At 46.1% G+C, this 24,815-nt stretch overlaps 1 protein-coding gene across 1 annotated transcript; it reads right to left on the bottom strand.

Moving 5' to 3' along the window:
- Window positions 1-1,260: 1,260 nt before the first annotated feature.
- On the bottom strand, window positions 1,261-7,584 carry LOC8051023 (V-type proton ATPase 16 kDa proteolipid subunit). Its single transcript, XM_002433916.5, has 3 exons — window positions 7,123-7,584; window positions 4,765-4,948; window positions 1,261-2,981 (listed from the first exon to the last, which is right to left on the bottom strand). The coding sequence occupies exons 1-3, from the start codon at window positions 7,196-7,198 to the stop codon at window positions 2,774-2,776; spliced, it is 468 nt and encodes a 155-aa protein (XP_002433961.1). The 5' UTR covers window positions 7,199-7,584; the 3' UTR covers window positions 1,261-2,773.
- Between the last annotated feature and the right edge of the window lie 17,231 nt (window positions 7,585-24,815).

The following is a 24,815-nucleotide window of genomic DNA, read 5'->3' as shown; positions in this document are numbered from 1 at the left end:
CCCACACCGCGGCGCGAAAACATTAAACTTTAAACGTCTGCAAAAGTGATTTGAGCGTATGAAGTGGACAGAGTGCAGCGAAGTGCGTGGTTTACAACGATTTTAGAAACTCTTTTGTAAGAATAATGATTAATCTGGCAACGACCATATTTCACTTGGCAAATGAGATTGTGTGTTGTCTGTTCCCCCGTGTTGTCCTAAAGCTTTCGGAAATTTTTGCCTAATTACGCGGTACTAATCTCCACAGATGTAGAAAGTCAGTTTATTCAATGTTTGCGCATCTTATGTAGCAAGCCATAGCCAGGCGGACACGTTCTATCGAGCTGTTCGACTTGCTTCGGGGTTGACGGAACAACCGACTACAATTAGAGGTGAGAGCAACTTTTCATTGTCTTTATTTATTTAACACGTTTCGGGATGCACGGTTTTTCCACGTGCCGCCGCGCCGCTCGAGATCCGATCACGCGAGGAGCCGGATCGAACATGGCCGATTAGAGAGAGAGAGGGGGGGGGGGGGGGGGGTTTATATGGTCTTGACCCCCCTCTTGATTTCTGCATGTGTAAAATTTAGGGCGTGAAACGAAGGAGAAGGGGTTCCTAAACACATGGTATGCTGACCAACACCTGACCCCCCCCCCCTTTTCAGGAAATTCCTGCAGCCGCCCCCGGCATCAAATGCCATGCAGGAAAGTAGACGTTGCACGCGCCCCGGTGTACGTTCCCCTGCTTTGAACGCGCGGCACCATTATTCGCCAAATTCAGTCATGTGAGGAGCAGGATCAACGTGCTGTGCAGGAAAGACGGCGTTACGGGGTGGACGCGCAACTCTGGCTTCAAACCCTACCCCCCCCCCCCCCCCCCCTTCTAACGTCACCGCACGCTGTAGCTCTCTAGTCTCCTCTTCTGCCGTCTTGATTGTCGACACCTCCGGTATGGGCGAAAACTTTAGCGTCGCCACGCCTCCATTATTTTGTTTGTGCATTGTGGACCTCGTGTCTTGGGAGGCAGCTGAAATACACTTCAACCAACAAATTCTGAGCAGAACAAAAAAAAAACCTTTATTCTTGGAAAAAAAACCAAAAAAAAAGTAACCACATGAACATGTATGTATATGCATATATACACACAATATATACATACATACGCATACATCACCACTATATTACAGGGGAAACAAGCCTGTCTTTCTGGTTCTTACCATATTCACAATGTAGCACTGTCTGTATACATTTTTCGAACATACAAGAAATTGGGGAAAGGAAAAAAAAAAACTCTTGGAGTCTTGTGTATCTGCAATCGTGTGCCCTAGATACGTAGCTAGCGTGCCAGGATAACATGAAGTAGAAGGGAGTACCCGGCGTCGACACACCATACAGACAAACACTCACCAGTGTCACAACACTACCGACGTATGTACACATTGAAAATGGGTCATAGTAGAACCCTAATGCAGACATCCAATATTTCTGGTTAAACATCCGCGCAAGCGTAGCCTCTGGGTCGCAGCTCCACAGCAAGTCCCATGGCCAGCTGCGGAGCTGATGAGCTCTTAGACTGCCCTCCTCCCCCTGCTCACTGAAACATCCAGAGGAGACCACTGAGACAATGCGGCATGCAGACACGAGTTCGTGCAGGCATAGTAAGTAGAGGTCACTGTTTCCTTCATTGTAACATTCCTAGTACAGACTTCAAGATCCCCAAAAGCTTCGCGTCTCGATGGCAGTAACATGACATCCCGAAAGGATGTGCCTAGACCGAGGGGGAGCGGGAACGCCGGATCCAGCAAGATGCCAGACTATGGCCTTTGAACGTCTGTTGGCCGACAGGCCCAGCACGTACGCTCTGGTCAAGCTAAACGAACAGAAAAGGCTGTAGGTCAGGGATAGATATGATTCACATGGAAAAAGGCAGACAAATGTGCTTGCTCAGCTTTATTTTTTCAGTCTCCCGGTCCAGAGAGCAAAAGGGCTCTCAGTCGCGCAACGACATCTGGGCATCTTGTTTAATAAACATCTCTAGTAACGGCTTAACAACCATTCACTAATTTGCAGCAGAAACTAATCTCCCAACTACTCCCTCATTCCTTTCGCATTGCAACAAAAACAAAACTGAATCTAGCATTTGAAACCGACAACAGTGCGAGTAAGTTCGAATAGGTGATGCCCAAAGGAGGACCATCAGACTAGGCATGCCTTCTCTTTGGAATGTCTCCTTCCTTTGGCCAAGTGTTGCTCTCTCTCTGTATGCACGATCCGTTCAACGCTGCTCGAACAACTCAAATACATCCAACCAGCTGTCCCCAAAACGGTGTCAAGATTACCTTGAGCATCTAAGCAGTGCTATCTTTTGGAGGCAACTGCGGAAGGGGCTCTAGAGACTGAAGCCAACACAAACGACGTGCGAATGGGGCTTTGTCGACACAGGCCTAAAAACTTCTTGCAGAACACAAACTCTTAAATGAGGAAGAAAAACGTGGGCATTCAACACCCAGGTAGTACGGGGGTAGTAGCAAAACAAGTTGCAATTGAGAAAAAAAAAAAAAAAATAGGAGGGGGAATAAATACAAACTGTGCCAACATACAGCGCGCAACATTCAAACATATTCGCGGATGAAAAGAACAAGGGAGCGGGGAGAATTCCCGAGGCAACAGAACGTTTGTTTCCTTTCGCGCTTCATTTCCGATGAGGTGGGGGTGGGGGCACATAAAAAATAATAAACGGGTGTGTAAGGTGGGGAAAAGGGGGTGGGAGGAACAAAAAGGGGGCGTTGTACTCAGCCGCGAGAGTACATGATGAGGGCCACGATGAGCCCGTATAACCCGAGGACCTCCGCAAAGATGAGGATGAGGATCATTCCGACGAAGAGCCGGGGCTGCTGCGCCGTGCCGCGCACTCCGGCGTCTCCCACGATTCCAATGGCAAAGCCAGCTGCAAGGCCGCTCAGTCCCACGCTGAGACCCGCACCCAGATGAAGGAACGATCTGCAACCGTGTGACACGTCCCGTTAGATTCATACTTTTACAGTACAGCCGACGCAGTGGTTGACACAATACCCACGAACTAGGGTTTTTAGCCGTGGCCCACAAGAAGGACCGTCTGACCAACGACATCTAAAAAAATCGAAGCCGGTGGATTCGAATTTTGACGTCCTCTCAGCGAGATCGAGCGCAGACGCAAATTGCACACGAGCACCGTGCCAGCATTCGGATGGGCGTCATGGCCAATCAGTACATTGAAGGACACCCTGTAGTTGGCTCCATCCTAATGGGGTGATATGCTATAGAGAAGGTGTTTGTTCACAGGCTTTGATTATTCTAGGTAACATTGATCCAACCCCGTATCGGCAAATCTACAAATAGATTTGACACAAGCCACTCCAGTTCCCTTTCAAATCTCAGACCATTAACAAAAGGTTGCATACTTCCTCCTCAGAGGTTCGTTCAGGACAACGGTCGTAGTACTTGTGCGGCATGACAAAAGCCACTGTTACAGTTTGGACACTACGATTTGGGCGTCCCAGAGGGGGGGGGGGGGGGGGGGGGGGGGGGAGGTTTGTTTTACAAGACGTGAAGCTATAAACTCGTATTATTGGAGAGGGGAGAGGGGCAGCTGAAATTACTTCAGCACTCCACCCCATGCAGCAGGCAGAGTGGTGGAGCAAGATGGGAAAGAAACAACGTTCCAAGCGACTACGTCTCTACCCGTTTTCACCTCATGAAAAAAAGCAAGTTTTGCGCATCGTTCATACACGGTGCATAGTTCTTACAAGATTTGGTTGTCGGAGGAAAAACAGATACTTCTGGTGTTCGGAACATGTACGCCTAGATAAGATAACATATATCGTATCTCAAATTCACCTAAATATGTCTTAATTATCAACATACAGGGAGAAATTAGCAATGCTCTGCGTGGAGCCGGACTTTTTTTACTATGGTTCTTGAGGTGAAAACAGGTATAGGAGTTTATGACGTCTACTGAAACAACAATGTTCTTTAAGTTTAGCAAGTTTAATTTAGGAGAGTTAGTCTCACCATTGGCAAGGTCGCCAAAGCTGAACCAAACAGGATAAATAGTATATGATACAAGCAAGTTCTTAGCAACTTGGTGCACTTCAATGCCCCAACATTTTTCTTTTTGTTTTGAATTTTGAACAATTGGGAACACAGCAATATTGAACTACAAATTATAAAAAAATTAGAAGTCTAAAAACAAAGTAAGAACTCTGGAAAAACTCCACATGTAGAGCAAAAATTAAACTCAGATAAACGCCCTCTAAATTTCATGAAAGATAAACTTTGAAAACACTGAATCCTTCAAATGAGGTAGACAATGTTATATGAAGGCAGCTTCACAGAAATCTAGCAAGCAAAACTTCGCAGAAAAAGAGCGCAGGTGAACCGGTGAAAGTTTACCCCAATGTGAATTAACCCGCAATGTGTAAGAGAAGCAGGACTAAAAAAAAGTGGGAGAGACTGAAGGGTCATCTCGTCTTCCACCATTGGAGTCTTTGCTTTCTGTACCAGCCTCTGGTAAATTTATCATGAAAAACTTTAGGCTTTTGCGATAAGGTCACACTCGAGCGCACAACCATTCTCAGTGAGAGAAACAAACAGTTTCTTGCGATGGGGACAACTGCTCATGCACATTGGGAGGTCTATGTTGGCCGAGACTAGTATTTGCAGCTTATTTTCTTCACTAAGATAAGCATAGGGTGCACCAAATGCCCGTTTGTCTGGCTTTCAGAAGAAACAGGCCAATACTTACGAGAACAATTTGTAGTCTGCCTTAATGGTACTGGCAATCAGCACGGCCACCACAAGCCCGTAGATGGCGATGATACCCGCCATGACGACGGGAATGATGGATTTCATGATGAGCTCCGGCCGCATCACGGACATGGCTGCAATGCCGGTGCCGGACTTTGCCGTGCCGTACGCGGCGCCAAGCGCTGCAAGATAACAAACATTCAATTATTACCACGCAGTTCCCAAAATGGGGTTAAAAAAGAGTGTTAATACAGCACAAGGTCTGTCTGCTTTTGAGGCAGCATGGAGCGAAATTCTCGTGCTGTAGAGCCCAGGGTTCCTGCCTGGGTTCCAGCCCTGCCCGTTTCGATCGGGGGTGAGCGTCGCACCGGAGTGCATCACTACTGCGCAGTGCACGTTTAGGACACCTGGCTGGCAATGATTCAAACAACTTGTATCGCCAAGCAATAATTAAAACCTTGTATCGCAAACGACGATGTAAACTGGGTATCCAAAAAAAGATCACGTGTGCAGCAAAAACAAAAAATTGCAGTGCAAGGTCATTTCGATTGCTGGTTCAGTAATCTGTGCATCACTAAACGGATGGGGCGGTGAAAGCTACATGCTCGTTGGGCCAGTCATACACCTTTTGTCTCGTAATCACTCGCGCCCAGAAGCAAAGATGAGGGTCAGGTGACGAAAGTGAGACGAGTAATCGGTCCAGAGAGTTTGCAGCTTCTACCGCTTTGTCTGCTTAGGAGTGAGCGGAATATGGAAAGTCTAGGTTTTGTGACCTGCCTTCCAACCTATGGAGGCCATGAAATGACACGGCAAAACTCCGAGTCTGGCGTGTGTCGAAGGCGAGCATTTCAAGGATTTACATGACTCCTCTTATACGAAGAGCATGGAAGCTTACAAGCCTTACAACGCTGACGTCTTCTTAACAAATTGCGATGCAATCCTCCAAATTAGTAAATTTGAAAAAAACAAACTAACAAAATGGCAGATCGACGTCATGTGAAAACACCCTACTCACACACCTCTCTAACGAAAGGTGTTGTGCGGACATTGTGGTAATCACAACCTTTTGTTAGCAGTTCAAAATGCACCTGATTAGCTAGCGGCCGTTCGAGTAAATCATCTCTAGTCAAGTTGGGTCACCATTTTATTCATCTACCACCAGGCATTACAGTGCGGAATGCATGTTTTAGTTTCGCACCGAAATATAAGTTCTATTTATTTTTCAATTAGGGTCCTTTTCAGTAAGCGCGTAATTAAACAAGGAATGCACGCACGGTGCATGTATTGTTCGAGCGAAGCTCCGAATTGCTGAGAAACTACAGGCTAGGGTCAGACGACTCTCAAAATAAATAAGAATAAAAAAAAAAATCACCAATAAGAAATCCGTTCGCGTCTTCAGAAAGAAAGAAATAAAGAAAAAAAAAAGCGTAGCCATAAAACATGAACGTGTGACCCAGTACGGCCGTGCGGCACCTCGAAGCGCGTGACTTTTAACAACGCCCCCACGAGAATACCCGGCTTGGCACAAACTAAAAAAAAAAAAAAGCCCATTAAAACGTCGGCGCTATGAACTCTAAACCCTGAACTATTGTCGCAGACTCGTAGTTAACCAAGCTGAAAACGAGATAAAACAATATTAGCCATCACTCGCTACGGGAAGCGACAAATAAAAACGGCGTTATCAGCCGGAGGCGACGACGACGTAAAGCCCAAAACGCGCTGCGGAATCTCAGTCACATGATTGCACGACCCGCAGGTTCTGTGCCGCGTTCGCCCGAACCCAGGTGTGTGCAACGGGAGCTGCAGAACCTTTCGAAAGTTAAAACGGGGTCTCGAAAAGGAAACCGGCTTTCGACCCAAACCCTAAGCTCAGAGACCCATTTGCGAGACGAAGCACCCCCTCCGCCTCCCCCTGGTTTACTCATCGGCGGCTAGTGTCAGTGGTCGCCGAGAGATACTGCGGACATTTTTTTTTTTATTCTTGATACAACTAGAATTGCTTAATTTGCGTAAACGATCACCTGAACCCCCTTTTTCTCACGCCCTCATACACTTAAACCGCCTTGAATGAGTCGGCTTTCTTTATATACATTTCTTTTTTCTTTACAGCACGGTCGAACGTCAGATACCCAATTCGGAAAGGTTGTGTCGTGTTCGGATAGACGGAGCGATTCTGGCCGGTTCTAACCGGCGGATTGGGATATTCGGTTCCGCGCAAGCAACCCGCTTCGTGGTATCCGTGCGGAATCGACGGAGGGACTGGAACCGGCGCATATGCTATCGGCCGGACTTAGGCCTAGCAGGCGATCGACGGGAGGGGAGCCCGAAAGGTGGTAAAGAGGTGGGTCTACGTTACCGCTGAAAGCCATCGCTGCAACGGCTCCCATGACGCCGAAGAAAGGGGTGTACAGAGGCTCCTTGTCGTCCGCCATTGTGGTTTCACGGGCACCGAACTTGTTTGTTCTTCCTACGGGGGAGACGGAGTCCGGAATCGGCCGACGGTCTTTCTCGGTGGCGGCGGAAATCCCGTGCGCTCGCTGCTCCCGTCCGCTACTCAGCTGCGTTGCTTGCGTCTCTCCGAAAGATGGCCGATGATCCTTTATTTTTATATCACGTGATGGGAGCGTTTTTTTTGCTGCGTGCCGTTGGCGGAACAGGAAGCTGGCCGCGGTGCGGGCCTCCCGATTGGCTGGCGGGGCAGGGGGCGGCCATTTTGTTTCGGTGCGGTGACAGCGATTGGACTGCCGCAGCGAAAACCGAAACCGAAATTGACGAAGTGCGGAAGCGGACACGTGTCGTATGGCTGCAAAGGTTGCCGTTCTATACTTTAGAAAGACTTCAAGATATAAGGCACGGAAACCGAATTACCTCGGTCACACACCTCACAAAGGGGCTGTTCACGGTCAAGGGAACAGCCCCCGTGACGAGGCAGTTCTAGTGAAATGAATCGCTGATTACAACGAAGGCTACAGCTGTATGGTTGTTCACGGTCAAGGGAACAGCCCTCGTGACGACGCAGTTTCAGTGAAGTGAATTGCTGATTACGACAAAGGCTACAGCTGTATGCAGCCTTCGAGAGACCATACTTTCTGTCATGTTCTGCGTCCAGGGCGCGACGGGCTCGCAGCAAAAACTGCAGGCTGCGAAGTGTGTTACGAATATCATGCGTTCGTTGCCTGTTAGTAAACAAATAACGTGTAGTAACTAATAATATAAAAATAACGTAAAACAACTTATAAATATCTCTTGATATTATTTTTTTTTTTTGCGTTCCTTGTGCTGTCGGTGTTTAATAGTGCTAAAAATCTTGTTTCCACTCGTTTTTGCTTTTGGATGTCTTGTTACTTTTAAAACGGTCTCTGCGAATATCCCACGCGCGGCAAACTGATTAACACTGAAATAATAGTATAATTCGCCCAACTTGGTTTACACTGTTTTAGTTTTAGAATGGGATCGAATTATCGGTTTGAATAGTCCAGGGTCATTCCATGTCAAACGTCACAGACGTTGCGTTCGACCACCTCCGATTTCTAAACAAAACTTCATGGCCTTTTGCCGCAATGTCCGTAGCCATGCCCTGAAATATTTTTGACGAAAAAATGTTTTTGATAACGTGAGCACGGTTTTAACTTTTAAAAATTGTGTGAAACTAGCCATCACTCAATGATTGATGAAAAATCTGTTTTCTTAGGAAACACCCAGCAATATCTTTTTATTAAATTTGCACGGCTTTTGACTTACAATGTGGTCGGTCTTGTGCACTTTTCTATAATTTAAATGTTAAAAAAAATAATTTAAGTGTTTGTTATTTTATTTAAAAAAATCTAATTGCTCCCGGGACTTAATATACATTTTTACCGGCTGCCCTGCAGGTATATAATCTTTAAAAAAAAAAAGTTAAAACCGCTGAATTAAGCATTTTGCGGTGAACAAAATATCCTTAAGTTGCAAAAAGAGTGCGTTTTGACGCTTAAACAGCCGTTTATTTCACCCTAAGGTGGTCCAAGGAAAAATTCTAAATATGGTGGGTTTCGAAGAACAATCGATTGTCTATTGATTCTGAAAATTTAATCAAAATAATTATTGTTTAAAGCGAAAAAACAATTTTTGAAGAGGTGTTAAGGAGCGACGCACCACAACCCGGCGTCGCTTGACGATAGCTGGCACGATTAGGTCCAAAGAAAGGACAGAGTTTTCTGCTGCTTCCCCTTGTCCGTCTTTCCGGCTGCAAGGAAAGAAACGGCGTGTATCGTGTAATAATCGGAGGTGCCGCCAGTGCGTAGCCATAGCGGGCCCGATGTGTCCTTTTCGCCCGAGGCGGCGCGAAACGCGATGCGACGAGCGGCATCAGGCGACGTGGACTTTTTCATGCCATGCCAAATGTCCCACGGCCACCTCCGATTACTAAAATAAAATTAATGGTTCCTCACCGTGACGTTTGTGGTGCCTCTCTAAAATATTTTTGACGAAAAACAGATTTCATAGGGTGATAGCGGTTTGTAACTCGTAAAAAGGGAGCGAAACTATGAGTATTTAATAATTAATGAGAAGATATCTTTACGGAACACTGGAATATTTTTTTCCAAAAACCAAACGGCATTTGAATGGTACGCTTGAAGCAATAAAAAAAAATACATATATATATATATATGAGGCATTTTAGCATTTTTTTAAATTTTGTTACAAACTATTTCTTTGCTGCAAGCGACTGTCAAAATTCTTATTGACAGCCCTGTAGGTATACCGTACACAAAAAAAGGTTTCAGGCCGTACAACTAAATATCTTGCAGAAAAGAAATAAAAACTAAATTTGAGCAAAATTTCGTTTTATTGCCTTTTGCTCTTGAAAGTTTAATAATAATAATTTTGTTCTAAATAGAAAAAAAAATTGGAAGTTGAGTTGTTGCGCCGCCACCTGGCGTCGTTTCTTGCGCCTCTTCTCTGCACGGCACGCCACCGTCGAGCCCGGCGAAGCGTGTGACGGTGTCACGGTGTGCACACGCAGGTAGACAGCAGGACCTCGAGTTGTCGGGTACATCTTGGTTGAGACTTTTTTCCACTCTTGTTGCTTCATGGCTTTTCTTATTTCGACCGTTTCGCGCGGCGGTGTCCTCCTGTGGTCTTCCACTGTCTTGATATCAGCAGATGCTCAGCGCTGCCGGATCAGAGCATCCACTAGTAAGCTAGCTGTTTCTTACATACACATCGCAATCACTCTCTCTTGTCAACGTCAAGACATATCTAAACAGCAACACAAAAGCCCTGTGAACGGGCAATCTCAAACGACGAGGTATGCGTGACGGCTAGATTTCGCAGCGATATTATATCGAGTTTCCCTTTTTGGAGAAGTTCACGTCTCTTGATGCCGCCCGTCGATTAGGCATCGCGTTTTGGAGTGTGAAGATCCGCCCTCGGGTACAAAGGGCACAACGGGCCTGCTATGGCTACGCACTGGCGGCACCTCCGATTATTACACGATACACGCCGTTTCTTTCCTTGCAGTATGAAAGATGGACAAGGGGGAAACGGCACTAAACTCCGTTTTTTCTTTGGACCTAATCGTGTTAGCTATATCGTCGCAGGTGGCGTGCTGTGCGGCGAAGAGGCGTTAAGAAGCGACGCCGGGTAGTGGTGCGAGACTTCAACTTTGAAAATTGTTTTCTCGTTTTAAACAAAAATTACTTTGCTTAAGCTTTCAAAATCAAAAGACTATCGATTGTTCTTCCAAACACACTATATTTTGTATTTTTACTTGGACCACCTGAGGGTAAAATGAACGGATGTTTATGCGTCAGAACGCACTTTTTTGCAACTTTAGGATTTTTTTTACTGCAAGATATTCATTTGTGTGGTTTTAAACATTTTTTTAATAGATTATATATCTACAGGGCAGCCTGTGAAAAGTTATATTAAATCCCGGGAGCAGTTAGATATTTTTAAAATAAAAGAACAAAAATGATAAAATCTAAAAAAAAAGGTATTTAAAAAATATTTAAATTAAACAAAACTGCACAAGTCCAACCACATTGTAAGTCGAAAGCCGTGCAAATTTAAGAAAAAATATATTGTTGGGTGTTTCATGAGAAAAGGTGATTTTTCGTCAATTATTGAGTGATGCCTAGTTTCACGCTGCTTTTAAAAATTAAAACAGCGCTCACGTCATCAAAGAATTTTTTTTTTCGTCAAAAATATTTTAAGTTACGGCTACGAACATTGCAAAAAAAAACGTAATTTTTTTTTTTTTTTAAGTTGGAGGTGGTCCAGCGCAACGTCTGGGACGTTTGACATGGAATGACCCTCTACTTAAACGTAAATATATCCAACCAATCCCTAAATATTAGGTGGCTTCACTTTTTTTTTCAATAATACTAAATTGCCTACCGATTTTTAAACTTCAACCCTTGCCACTTCTGCTTTCACCTTAAAAAACCGCAGTAAAAAAAAGTCCGGCTCCCCGCGGAGCATTACTAATTTCCCCCTTTATGTGAATAAAAAGGATATATGTAGGTTAATTTTAGATTTATGTATGTTAACTTATCAAGAAGTACACACGTTTCAAGCGCCAAAAGCATATCTTCCTCCGACAACCAAGTCTTTTTGAAAGAACTACTTTGCGCAGCGTATGAACAATGCGCAAAACTTCCCTTTTGACCGGCGACTCACGTTCGTGTTGCCCGTTTCGTAAAGTCGTATAAATCATTCCCCGCGTTTATAAAGATCCACTTATTAAAATTGGGTTGTGTGTATGTTTATACAGCCTAGAACTTGGTCTGCCTCAACGGGGGACGAGTCTCCCAGCTGTAGATGAGCGATTTAGCCAGTGCAGTACAACCGCTAGCCTGGGCTCTTTAACGTGCATCACGCAGTAGTGATACACGACCGCACGCCGGTACGATGCTCATCCAGATTGAAACGGGCAGGGGTGGGTATTCAACCCAGGATCCTGAGTTCTGCGGCACGAGCTTTGGCTCCACGTGCTCCGAGCTGGTGTACGCTAGCAGCTACGCTGCCATATAGAGTGGCTCTACTGTGCGCTAGCCCACTCGGTCACCGATCCCCCCCATCCACTTATTTGTCCTTATTCTTCGTGTTAATTTGTCTAAAACAGTTTTTGTTTCGGTAAAATCGGAAAATTACGCGTATTTCTGGAGCGGTGACTTGGTCCTTGCATGTGCGCGAACTTCTCTAGGCTCGAGCTTCTAGATTTGACCGATGCTTTGCCTTCCACCAGTCACGTAATACAGGCACGTAGCCAGGAGTTTGTTTCCGGGGGTGGGAGGGGGGGGGGGGGGGGGGGGGCGCCCATGACAAAATGCTTTATGAGGCGGAAGGAAAAAAAAAAAATCCCAACAAAATGTTCTTTTTTTTTGGGGGGGGGGGGGGGGGGGGTCTTGTGGGCGCTCTTCCCTCTCCCCCCCCCCCCCCCTTGCATACGTGGATGACGTCATAGTTATTTGCGTTTTGCCTGTGTTCGCAAGCTGTTGGCTCCCCCGATACCTACATACTCCCACAAGTTTCAACACGCAAGTTCAGATAACACGGGCAGGGCCAGCCCGGTGGGTGACCTGGGCAGCAGGCCAGTGCACCATCAAAAGGGGGGTGCCGCCGCGGCCCCCTATGGAATTTCGTTTAGCTTTTATATTCATTTGAACAAGGCGCCTGACACGACGCTTTTTTATGCTCGATCGCCGTTCGTTTTCGGATTACGGTTCTCGTCTGACAAAACGGTCGTGATGAGCCACTACTCACATGTTTACTAACAGCGTGATGTCGCACCTATTAGATAGGGGTGTATAAAAAAAAAGGGGGGGGGGGGGGCGCAACGGCCGGAGTTCGCCCAGGGTGCTTGATAGCGTAGTGCCGGTCTTGGTCGCATGTATGGCAAACCGTGGACGCTGCTTGTATGTGCACTTGCTCACTGAAATAATGGCCCAGACGGTCGGGCTTTGGCTGAACCTTTATCTAGACGACCTAAGAAATTCTTATCGTCATAAAGAAACGGAAGTCTGTGACACCATCAAAAGGGCAGATAAGAAATAGTGGTGCTGAGGCAAAGGAAAGAAGCAACTCGACGCACTGACGCCTATGTATCAGGTGTGATTGCACCGCCGCCATATCTGGGGGTGAAGAGAAAAATTACAAGTTCACAATAACACGACCTGGCTGGATCAATCAGCTGAGCCTTACGCTAAGTAATTGTTTTTATTTTTCCAAAGAATCTTTTTTTTTTTTTTTTTTTGCTCCTGCCTCTATTGCCATCTAATTTATGACCAATTTTTAGGGGGTAATTTTCGCCATCCCATAATTTTGTCTCAATGAAGCCTCATGTCCTATTTTCGTGAAAACGTGCATAAAAAGAATGCAAAAAAAAAAGTTCACTTGTTGCTGTTGTTATTTTTTTTTAAACAAGTATTATAAATATGATACCTCCCATAGGATATACAGTATTGAGTTGTCTGTGATTTAATCTGAAAATATGTTTTGTTTGTGTAGACATGTCTAGAAAAGACGTTTTCCATATTAAAGGGGGTACAACGGCAGTTGTGTTTTCAATCAAGGACGAACTTATGGGGCAGGCTGGGGGAGGGGGAGGGGGCAGTTTGCCTAGATATGTCGTTACGGCCGAAACGTTGCCCAAATCTGTTTTGTTAACCTAATATTTGCTACATCACCAAAAACTAAACTGTTGACTGAAAATTTTTATTAAAAGAAAAGTTGACCTTGGGGGACGGGAAAGGGGGGGAGAAAGAGGCGGTCGCACACCCCACCCCCTTAATCCGCCCCTGTTCTCAATGAAGAACTCTAGAAAAAGCTTTTGTCACCCTTTCAGTGCCTTGGACGAGCTGAGCCCATCGGCCGCTTTTTGGCTAAAAATTACATAGACCAGCTCAGCTTGGCGCTGATCATAGATGGCAGCACTCGCTTTAGTTGGTGTTCTTTTTTTTTTTTTTTTTTTTCGCCTTCGCTGACTTTTGCGTAATATTTTGAAATTTGATTTGTATTACTAGAGGAATAAAACTTCAAAATAAAAAAAAATGACACTTTTAAGTTACTTTCAGAAAAAAAAAACAAAAAAAACGGGCACTTAAGGGGTCATTGCCTTTCTCTCTCTCTCCATTTACACAATGTTTTAAAAACTTCTTCGGGGAATGACGGCGAGCACGCAGAAAACATGTCTTCAGCACGCTGCCGCCCGGCCTCTATCAACGCTCCAAAATGTCGGCTTTCTGTGTCGCAAGATGGCCGTCCGGTGGCCGCGCTTGCGCTGCAGCGACCAAGCACGGATGCGAAAGATCAGTGGAGCCATCACTAACTCGGTCGTTTTTGAACACCTCCGCCAGTATACCTGGAAAGTTTTTCAGTCTAATTTTCCCCGGGAAGCGTTTTGACATTTCACCAGTTAAAAGGTACAGCCCAAACGGGCATTCGTTGCAGGTTTGAGCTTTCGTGCAGCAACCGATTTTTTTCTGCTCGTTTTAGAGCGCTGGGTTTCATTGTGGCCACCCTATTATTTTTTAGTTGTTATTTTGCGGTTTATTTAAGCGTTCGAATCGTCTATTTATTCAACGCAGTATCGTTCTATGCTCTCGCTCACAAATGCGAGCGAAATCATAGAACATAAAACAAACAAACAACCAAAACAATTATCCTGCGTCTTGTAGCAATTTGTCCTCATACTTTCAAAAGCGCCGTTGGCATCACGGGCTTCAGCATTTCTGTAAACTCTGCAGTAGTTACACACGAGATATCAGGAATAAAATTAAAAATAAATGACGCCGAACAGTTCATTGAAAATTAGCATGGCGTCTACCAATCGACGTTTATCAGAAACGTGTGAAAACCAACAGATATTTCGGCAACACCTTTTTTTAGATACCGAAAAAGCTGAATTTCTGCCATGGAGCTAGGAAGCTTCTGGGGGCGACATGACGTCATCAAAGATGAAGCCGGGGAAAGCTTCCGGTTGTAGCCTGTAGGACTACCTCGTTGGCAAACTGCGAGTTATCTGGATGGATACGGCTGAACCCTTTAAATCAGACGGCGGCTTGCGCCACCTAGCTGGGAGTAAAGTCCCTTTTTGCCTTCCTTCAATCCATCGAGTTGTGAGTTTGCGCTTGTCTCTTCTCTTTTTTCTCTTCACTGTTCCTTTCTGTTTGTGCGCAATTTTAACCATGTTCGGTAAAAATTCACGTTTGCAAGTACCGCCAACCATTGTTGCTGAAACGCGCAAGACACGTGCCACGAGCGGGCGCTCCGCCGCCATCCGCTTCCAAGAGCCGCTCATTTCAGTGTTGCGCCGCCATTTACTTCCAATAGCGGCTCAAAACACAGCACATTTGACGCTACTTGAAAAACAAACGCAATTGGGCAGGAGATCAAACTATAGGGAGAGCTTTATCGAGCTTGTTGTCCCCCACAGCCCGGTGTTTACTAACGCAGAATAGCAAAGAAATTGAACCTCACCATGCACGGTCTGGACACGAACGCTTCACTCTTATCAGTGCTTTGGTTGCACGAGGAGCGGCCTTCGAATCGTCACCATCGATATCGCTGATCAAAAACAAACAAGAAAATTTTGGTTTGTTGTCCCCACAGTTGAAGCGTGCCGCCAGAGGCGTGACCCCAATAACTGAGAGTAGAGCCCCTTGATAAAGGGGCCTTTTATAAGTACCGCCAACCATTGTCGTGGAAACGCGCAACACACGTGCCACGAACAAGTGCTCCGCCACCATTCGCTTCCAAGGGCCACTCGAGAAACGGGCCTCGTGCTGCGTGCACCGGTGCATTTGACGCAACTTGCAATACAAATCAAGCACATCGAAGGGCCTTAGCTGAGAGCGGAGCCGTATGTTAGAGAAAACACACTGGCGGCATCTATCGGGTAGTACTGGAACATTTGTGATCTGAGTGTGTTTTACGCCTCATTAGTTCGCTGTATGTTCGAAATAATTCTAACGATGTTATAAGCAACCATTTCCATATGTTTCTTTTTTTTTTTTTTTTTATTTACCTACACATAAATGCGAACGTCTATACCAGCTTAAAACTCTCAGTCATGGTACCTCGAGTGAGCCCTCGCAACGTATAGTGAAGCATACAAACGCCGCTGTGTGAATGGGCCTTTGATGAACGCCCGTTACGAAAGAAGAGTCGAATGCATTTAGATATATGTTGTATCCGGTTTCTTTCGAAGATACGTTACGAAACAACGCCACTCGACACAGGAAGTGGTGAGGACTCGTGTCGAGTCTTCATTGGCGCAGCCACCTTGTTGTGCCAGTCGTGGTCATGTCGTCATGCCTCAAACGCAGAGCGACGTGTCGCTGTCTCAGCACCACGCAGCGTGGATACACGCCCGGCGTGCAGTGTATCGCGTACTACTGCGTGATCGATCCCGGGCTAGCGGTGGTAATGCACTGGCTGAATTTCTCGGATGGATGAACGGCTGCGCCATTTATTATGGGCGGTAGCTTGCGGTATCTCGTCCTCAGCGTAAACCAGTGTCACCGCATCGCAAAGGAAGACCGACCTTACACTGTCCAGAGCCATCTGTACTGGAAGAGTTTGGGATTCTTTTTGAAGATGCTGCCGTTTGCTATGAAGAAACTGCGAACACGTGCTCTAAATTACCTGACCTTTTCTGATTGAGAAACTCTGTTTTTGTCTGAAAACAAACAGAAAAGAAGCTTATTTGTAATTTTTGTTTTTGAACATTGATAAAAAATGGACGGGGTTTTAATGCAGTGACCAATCACAGGCGTATTAGAATCAGGGACTCAAACCGTAACCGTAACCGAAACCGAAAACCGTTTAGGAACGAAATTTTTTCTGTAACCGTAACCGGAACGAAACCGTTATTTGATATTTATAAAAACCGGAACCGTAACCGGAACCGTAAATTATTCACCGGTAACCGGTTTTAACCAATATTAACCGAAAAATAAACTATTAGTTTTTCTGAAGTATGACCTGGAGGAGGGATGTTAAATTGTTGTGGCCATTTGACAGAGTTACTGTCAGCGAGTGGTGCATCTGGTTACATATTTCCATTCAATCTGACTTTAGGATTAAGAATACTCAGATTGAATTAGTGGTCGAGCTTATAATTAAAGAAAATTCTATATTTCTAAATCTGCCACACTCCTACATCGCTACATGTATTCAGTACGTGTCGCTTTCAGTGTATAAACTAATAAGTTCGAATTCTCAGATGTCCATCCAACTCGGTTCTATCAAAACCACCGATGTTCCTGACATGCAGTAGCCACTATAAAGAAACGAGGTAAATTGGTCATCATGCAGAGCTGGCGGAAAAGAAAACCTGGGCCCGTTTGCTCGAAGCGCTAACCGCGGCTAAAGTTAGCAGCAGTACCTAGGAGAGGGAGTTTGAAATTACGTGACTGGGGGCTGGGATGCCGGGAAGCATGGCGGCGCCCCGGTGCGTGAGCGCCGCTCGCTTTGTAACTAATATGTCGTTGTAGCTGCACTATCGGGCGCGTTAGTCAGCAACGAATGCTGCAGGAGGCTTTCGCTTTGCCTTACCTCGCTTAAATCGCAAAGCACGAGCAATGACTTTGCGGCATTTGTTGCATAGTCTTTCGATTCTGGACTTTCTAAGCCTAAATGAACGCGATAATTGTCGGCATGGCAACGTCTTTGGAAAGCGGATTGCCTTGACTCAATCGACCGGATATTAATAGTACACAAAAGAAGACCAGCGTCCCGCCCCAACAGACCTTTTTTCTAAATTACCCAAGCATCGACAAGAACGCTGGAAGTGTAATTCTATGGTCCGCGCTCGCTGTCCTTCCTCTTATAAAAGATTCGAAGTAAATAATCATTATAAGACTTGGACGAACGCGCGTGCAAGGCAAAATTTGTTTTAGACTTTTTCCTTTAGAACGATAGGCCCGTAGCTCATAAGTTTTGAGCAGCGCCGCAGGCGAGCAAAATAAAATATTTGGCTCGCGTTTCGAACATGCATCAATACACTTCCCCACTAGAGTTTTTTCTACTCAGTTCCATTCTAAGTTCCAGCGTAGCAGAGGCTACAAGAGCGAGCTGCGAGCTTTCCGCGTCCCTGCCAAGCACGCGCGTTCGTGCAGTGCGAGCATCGTTCAGGATGACGCGCTTTTCCGAGTAGCTTCGGCTTCACTATCACGTAAAGTGAAATATACGTGCTCGCGGAAGCTGTGAAAGAAAGCAAATATAAAAGGAATGTTTAATGGAACGCTGCGGCCGCAAGCAGCATAATTCTGTTCTTTTTTGTTTACTTTTTTTAGACGTTTTGTTACCGCACATCTACAGATGCTGACAGCGGCTTGTATTCGAACGTGGCACGTGCAAAATCGAATGTTACAGCGCCGCACGGATGATGCAGCCAGCAAAACTTGGTCGCGTCTTGCGTAAGTCTTCCGGACGCGCTCGCGCCCCCTGCCCAGAGCAACGGGTATATTACTACTGCATACGCCAGCACGCGCAATGCCTGCAACTACACTCGTAGCATGCACCTTGGTGCTTGGGAAATTTGTGTGCTATCAATACAAGGCCGATTGAGTCAAGGCAATCCACTTTCCAAAGACGTTTCAATGCATGCCGACAATTATCGTGTTCATTTAGGCTTAAGAATGGCCAGAATCGAAATACTATCTAAAAAATGCGGCGAGGTCATTGCTCATGCTTTGCGATTTAAGTGAGGTAAGGCAAAGCGAAAGCCTCCTGCACCATTAGTTACTGACTAACGCGCGCGATATTGCAGCTACAACGACATATTAGTTCCGAAGCGAGCGGCGCTCACTTTGCGGGGCACCGCCATGTTTTGCCGCATCCCTACCGATCCCTGTCACATGATCTCAGAATCCCTCTCCTAGGTACTGAGGCTAACTTTAGCCGCGGTTAGCGCTTCGAGCAAACGGGCACTAAAGCCCCTGTATCCTGGGAAAAGTGGCGCCTTCATTGTTGTGGAAACGCGCGAGACACGTTCAGCGCGCCACTTCTGGAAAGAACATGGCGTCTGAAATCTAGCTCAGTGCTGCGCTGCGCCGCCATGACCTTCCCAAGGGATGCACGTTGCACGTGCCTCGTGCACCGACGCACTTTGCGCTACTTTTGAAACATGAAGGGGCTTTAATGGGCCCTGCTGTTCATTAATAATGTTTATGTTGTTCATTTAGTGCGAAACGTGTCGCGAGTGACGATTTTGAAACAACACAGAAAGAAAAAAAAAGGTCAGGGGTTTGACATTGGCGTTTTGTATTATATATACAATATATATATATATATATATATGCTCGGGCTGAGAGTGGTGGAAGGAGCGAGGAAACGTCAGAAGGGTGTCCGAGTTTTTTTCTTTTCCTTCCCGCGCCGAGACCCTTCTTCAAACCGAGTGGCACCCGCCGCCGAAAGCCCCTTCATGTTTCAAAAGTAGCGCAATGTTCGTCGATGCACAAGGCACGTGCAACGTGCAGCCCTTGGGAAGATCATGGCGGCACAGCGCAACACTTAGCTATTTCAGACGGCATGAATTTTCCAGAAGTAGCGCGTCGCACGTGCCTCGAGCATTTAACAACAATGAACGGCGCCACTTTTCCCAGGATAGAGGGGCTTTACCGTCGCCGGCACTGCCACGCCTCTCAGCTTCTCAACATGACAAAAGAAAAAGCCAAGGAGAAGGATGCCTCCTCGTTAAACGCGCCAACGCGCCACCCTCGTCCAACAGACATGGGATGCAATTTCTGCCTCCTTCGGCTGAACCTTGGGAGCTGCCCTGCTTCCAATCGTCGATGGCCTGGCCAATCTCGCCCCACACGGCCAGCAGTCTCAACAGTCTCTCTCGCAAAACTGTGAACGCGAGCTATTCGAACGTCGGCACGGTGAGCTCGAACATCCACAGACGCGCCGAGAGATCGCTTCCAGCATCGCCGGAGGCCTCCCCCTGCCACCGCCGGAGGTATGGCTTCTACGAGAATCATTTCTACCAGAGCCACCAGCACAATCCAACTACCTCTGATAGAGCCCCCACCACCCATGCCGGAGCGAGGGTCCGTCATGCCTACGACATTCTGAGCGACCTCGCCCAGGACACCATAAGTTTCTCCACGAGAGATGTCCATGAGATCAGGCATCTCCCCCGCCATCTGTTCTACTGGGATGACATGCTCCCCGAACACCAGCACCTCATTTTCGATAGACTGGAACTCTTCCACGTCGTCGCGAGAGGGAACTGTAGGACGGCAGTCCTATCCCAGACGTCGATGATTCGAGTCTGAGGTTTTCAGAGAGCTCCCCAACCAGCTACCCAACCAGCCTCGACGCGGACGCCACACGCCTCGTGCTCCCGCGCACACCAGCTACCACCCAGACACCAAGTCGAAGAGGCCCCCTAATCGTGAGTCTGGCATGGCAGCTACGCTGAGTCTTCGAAACCAATCAGTGCCGTCATCGACGGCACAGTCGTCTCCTCGACGCTCCTGTGCGTTTTTCCTGTCGAGGACATTCTCGCCCATGCTCTTTGCGAGGCTGGCGTCTCGGCCGACCGTGCCCGAGCTTGATCTTGGATCGAAGAAAACGACCCAATGGATCCCGACTGGACAACCACCGCCACCGAGCGAATCCTGGAGTGGCTCAGTAGGACCGACACTGTCATTGAGCCCCACGCCGATGACGGCTCCTTCGACACGTACGATGGCAAGGAGGAAAACCACACCAACACAAAGGAACACACTACAGACAAACAAAGCGTCGTCGAAGACTCTCAGTCGGACCTGGGTAGCACTGCCTACAAGTCAAAAGCGACGGGACCTACACCGCCAGTCCACTCGACCCAGCAGGCACCTGAAGTCGACTGGGCAGTGTTTAGTGAGGCAAGTAGTTTTCACGGGCCGCCCGACTACGGCGGACTTTCCATTCGCTGCACGAAGGCTTCTTGCCTCACGGCCCGCCCAGCCCAGCTTTCAATTTTATTACTTCATTCCACTTAGCAGTATTTTACTAGTGGATGGCTGTAGTTCTGTTCCTTCCTTCAGTGAAGCGAAGACTCGCCTGCATGTATGAGGTTGAAATCAACTGTAGCGACGAGAAAGTGCGAATGGTTCTTCCAGCATCAAGTGGGAACTTTCTTAGGGTAATTGTTTATAAATGGTGCCAAACAACACAGTAGCGGTGTTTATTTTAATTTTTATTATATAGAACGTGATGATCCCCGAGTACTAGACGCAACATGTATGCTCGGGCATCAAACTAAATAATGTAAGTAGATGTAGTGAACAAGAGTTGGAGCTAGGAACGTGTGCAACTTCTGACCAATTAGAAGTATTAAGACGTTTCTAGGTTCCTTGTATTTCACGTTATTGGATATCTGAGATTACTTTAAACAGTTTTTTCTAAAATGGCTGTCTAGCATTTCAATTAGACAAATTATTGGAAAAACCGAAATAAACCGGTTTTTATGAACGTGTAACCGGTAACCCAAACCGTAAAAATTAAAACCGTAAAAAACCGAAACGAAACCGTTATCAACAGGAAGCTGTAACCGTAACCGTAACCGAAACGTTATATTTTTCGGTTTGAGTCCCTGATTAGAATACCGATGAACGAGAAACGTTTTCATAACGCTACTTGTAATCGCGAATTCAAGTGGACTCGCTCAGAGAGGAGGGGCGAAACGAAAATGAATTTCCATGTTGTGTTATCCCATCCACCCATCCGCCGAACTATCTCAGTATATACGGCCTTGACGCATCTTGAGCATGAAAAGTTGGTTGTTATTCAGGAAGCGTGTGTGTGGGATGACGAAAACTGTCGAAGGTATAAGCTTACGGGCTCTGGGGTTGATGACGACGTCAACGAGGCACAAAATAATCTTGCTAGCCCTTCCCGGTCCGGAAAAGGTAGGGCCGGTGACAAGCTACGTGGACAAACTCGTAAAAGACTGGCTCGAGCAAAAACTATTTCGGGTGACCATGACCAAGTAAGTGCACATGAACAAGCCTATTTCACCCGTGCTGGTAAAAATCAGGCAACGACATCTTCTAACTCGCAGGCACTGTCAGAAGCGTCATAGCTACGCGCAAGAAGCAGTGACTTACATGTTACTTTTAGAGCGCAGCTCTTAGGCGCCCGTTTCCGGCTTGAGCGGCGTCGCCGTCGCCGTCGGCGTAACCGTGAGGTCACGTGACCCCCCCTTTGGGGTCATGTGACCCCGGGAAAGAGGGGGAGGAGGAGTAGCAGGCAGGATCACGAGGTGAAGAGGAGGGAGGAGGTGTATACCCTCCCCTCGGTACCCTTCCCTCATCCTCCTCCTCAAGAGCTGCGCTCTAATTCGGCGTTACAGGGAGTTGTAAACGGCTTTCATTTGTTTCCATCACTTTCAGTTACGATTACTAACATGAGAAGTGTTATGAATAAACGAGATGAGCTTAACTCTGTTGTAAGCGCAAAGAATACAGACCTAAGTTTTCTTACGGAAACATGGCTCAGTAAACATGTCTGCAGCTCTGAAATTTTCCAAGAAGATAAAGCATATAATGTATATCGTTTTGACAGAGACGGTAGACGTGGGGGTGGCACACTCATAGCTGTATGTATCACAGATCATACCTTCCTTTTGCGTAGGTGTTGCTTCCGGTCTAGAAATTGTGTGGGCTTGTATCACTTTAAATAACACAAGAATTTTACTGGGTGTCTGCTACCGCCCCCCAAACAGTACAGTGACATTTATTGACGATTTGCATGCCGTTACGAATTCTATTGTTTGCCAATATCCTAGTTCTCCTATTTTTGTATTATGAGATTTTAACTTCCCTGATATTATGTGATCTGACCTACCTATTTTCCACCTGTTTCAACTCAGAGTCAGCAATTTTTTGGATCTGTGTACGTATTTTAATTTGACACAGCTGGTAATGAAACCAACAGGGTATGCCAATGATACAGCGAACACTCTTGATTTAATTCTGTCGACACACCCTGAACTTCTATCTTCCCTTACTTAAGCTTAAGCGATCACTCATTGTTAAATTTTGGTCTCAAAGTTGCTCCCCCAATCAATATTAAAAAAGTCAAGCTTATTTCTGACTACAATAAAGCCGATTTTGATCTTATTAACCAAAAACTGTGCAGCTATCTGGATACATATCTGCCACAATTTGATCAACGAAGCCTGCAGAAAAATTGGAGATTATTTTGTTTAAAGGTGAACGAACTGATTGATGCGCCTGTGCCCGTCAGGCGTATTCAATCTGATGCTAAAGCACGTCTTGGTATGCTAACACCCTAAAACGTCTTTCCAATAAAAAACAGCGACTTTTTCGTTTAGCTAAATTACGTAACACGACTGATCGGTGGGAAGCATACTTTGCGACTGAGGCCGAATATTCCTAAGCCGTATCTGACGTCAAAGATATTTTTTAACAACACTTTACTGAGTCTATTGTTAAATGACCCCAAGAAGTTCCGGAAGACTGTTAATATAAATGAAGATGGCTTAATTTTTCTTAGCGTCCGTCAGTGTTTAATAATTTTTTAATAGTTTTTTGGTAGGTGATAGAAATGCATTTTATGACGTTCCAGGTTGTGAGTTTAGCCCGATGTTTCCAATTGCCATGGAACCTACTGGAATTGTAAAGTTAATTGATTCTTTGAAAGTATCACCGTCATGTGGATGTGATAACATTACCTAAAAATTTCTCAAACGAACTAAAATGTACTCATCCTTTTTTTGGCCGAACTTTTCCAGCCATTTCTTGAGTATGGAGCGCTCCCAATAGAATGGAAAACTGCGAAGGTGGTTCCACTGCATAAGTCCGGTAAGAAGCATTCTCCATTAAATTTTCGGCCCATTTCACTAACAAGTATGCTCTGCAAAATCATGGAGCACATACTGTACTCTCACATTTTTAATTACCTAGAATCCAATCCAACAGACGATTGTTTTGCGTAACGGGGATTTCATTTCATTTCATTGAAATCCCCGTTATGGGTTGGCCGGAGCGGGTCACGTGAACGGTGTGACGTCGCCGCGTCGTCTGCTGCATGATGCCGCTCAGGCAATTTTTAAAACAAATTACGTTATTACATGGCACATAATTTAGCGCAAATTATTGTAAACTGTTGCTTTATTATGTCAAAAACTATTGTCGTTCCGTACAACCCCAAAATAATCAAGAAACAGCGATTTTCTCACGTTCCCCATGCATTTGTGGCCGGAGTTGGAACCCCCGGGCGTTCGCCGCTAGTCGCCGAGGTATGGCGTTCTAGATTGTGCTACTCTGTGCTACTCTAAGGCCCTACGCTACTCTGCTCCTAAGGAGCTATATAGTGCTCTAGCCTGTTTCATAAAGTGTATCATCATCAGTCGCTGCGAGACCATTGCTTTACATTGGAAAGCTATTACTCTTCCCGTCTGGACCATCAAAATAAAGTTGGATTAACACGTTGCCAAACGAACACTTTTTTTTAATTCATTTATCCCGCATACATCAAACGACTGGAACCACCTTCCAGCAGATATCGCAGCTATACCCGATTATTTTCTTTTTCGCCAATCTTTGTTTACATTTCTGTTTGATGAGCCGACACGAGTAATTTTAATTTGTTTATCTTGTTCGCAACAGATGTTGCTTACAGTTAGTAAAGATGTTCTTTCTTTGAGATTGCGCCGGGACCCGACGACGGAGGCAGCTGATGGTCGCTGACGGAAGAGAAAACCAGACAGGACTCCGCGGATAGGAGGGAAAAAAAACACGTCTATTTACAAGCCAAGCTAATTTTCGAATGTCGCCGCAGAAGGTTACAGCACGTGCTGTCCTTGTCTTCTTCTCTTCTCGAAGCCTCCCCTGCCCCAGCTCGCACGAGCGCCGCCAGTTCACCCACACACAGGGGCGCACGTGCAAACGCCAACACGCAATGGAAAGAAAAGGAAGCTCGGTCCTGTTCCCGCGTCCACCCACGGTGATGGCGGGGCCGATTCTCACACAGTTTTTGCCGATCGGAGTGTATTTTTGGTATTTGAATTTCTTACCGCATCTTTCTCTGTTTTGTTCATTTTGT

Source organism: Ixodes scapularis, unplaced genomic scaffold (assembly GCF_016920785.2).
Source record: "Ixodes scapularis isolate PalLabHiFi unplaced genomic scaffold, ASM1692078v2 PGA_scaffold13__105_contigs__length_92229423, whole genome shotgun sequence".
Lineage (NCBI taxonomy): Eukaryota > Metazoa > Arthropoda > Arachnida > Ixodida > Ixodidae > Ixodes > Ixodes scapularis.
The sequence above is the reverse complement of the archived record's forward strand: the minus strand, read 5'-3'. Positions and strand labels throughout refer to the sequence as shown.

What these genes read in the sequence shown, in the direction of transcription:
- LOC8051023 (XM_002433916.5), bottom strand. Translation starts at nt 7,198, where the DNA reads ATGGCGGACGACAAGGAGCCTCTGTACACCCCTTTCTTCGGCGTCATG. An exon ending in TGCAGCGATGGCTTTCAGCG is followed by an intron (nt 4,949 to 7,122) that starts GTAACGTAGACC and finishes GTTATCTTGCAG; the next exon opens with CGCTTGGCGCCGCGTACGGC. An exon ending in GCAGACTACAAATTGTTCTC is followed by an intron (nt 2,982 to 4,764) that starts GTAAGTATTGGC and finishes ACACGGTTGCAG; the next exon opens with ATCGTTCCTTCATCTGGGTG.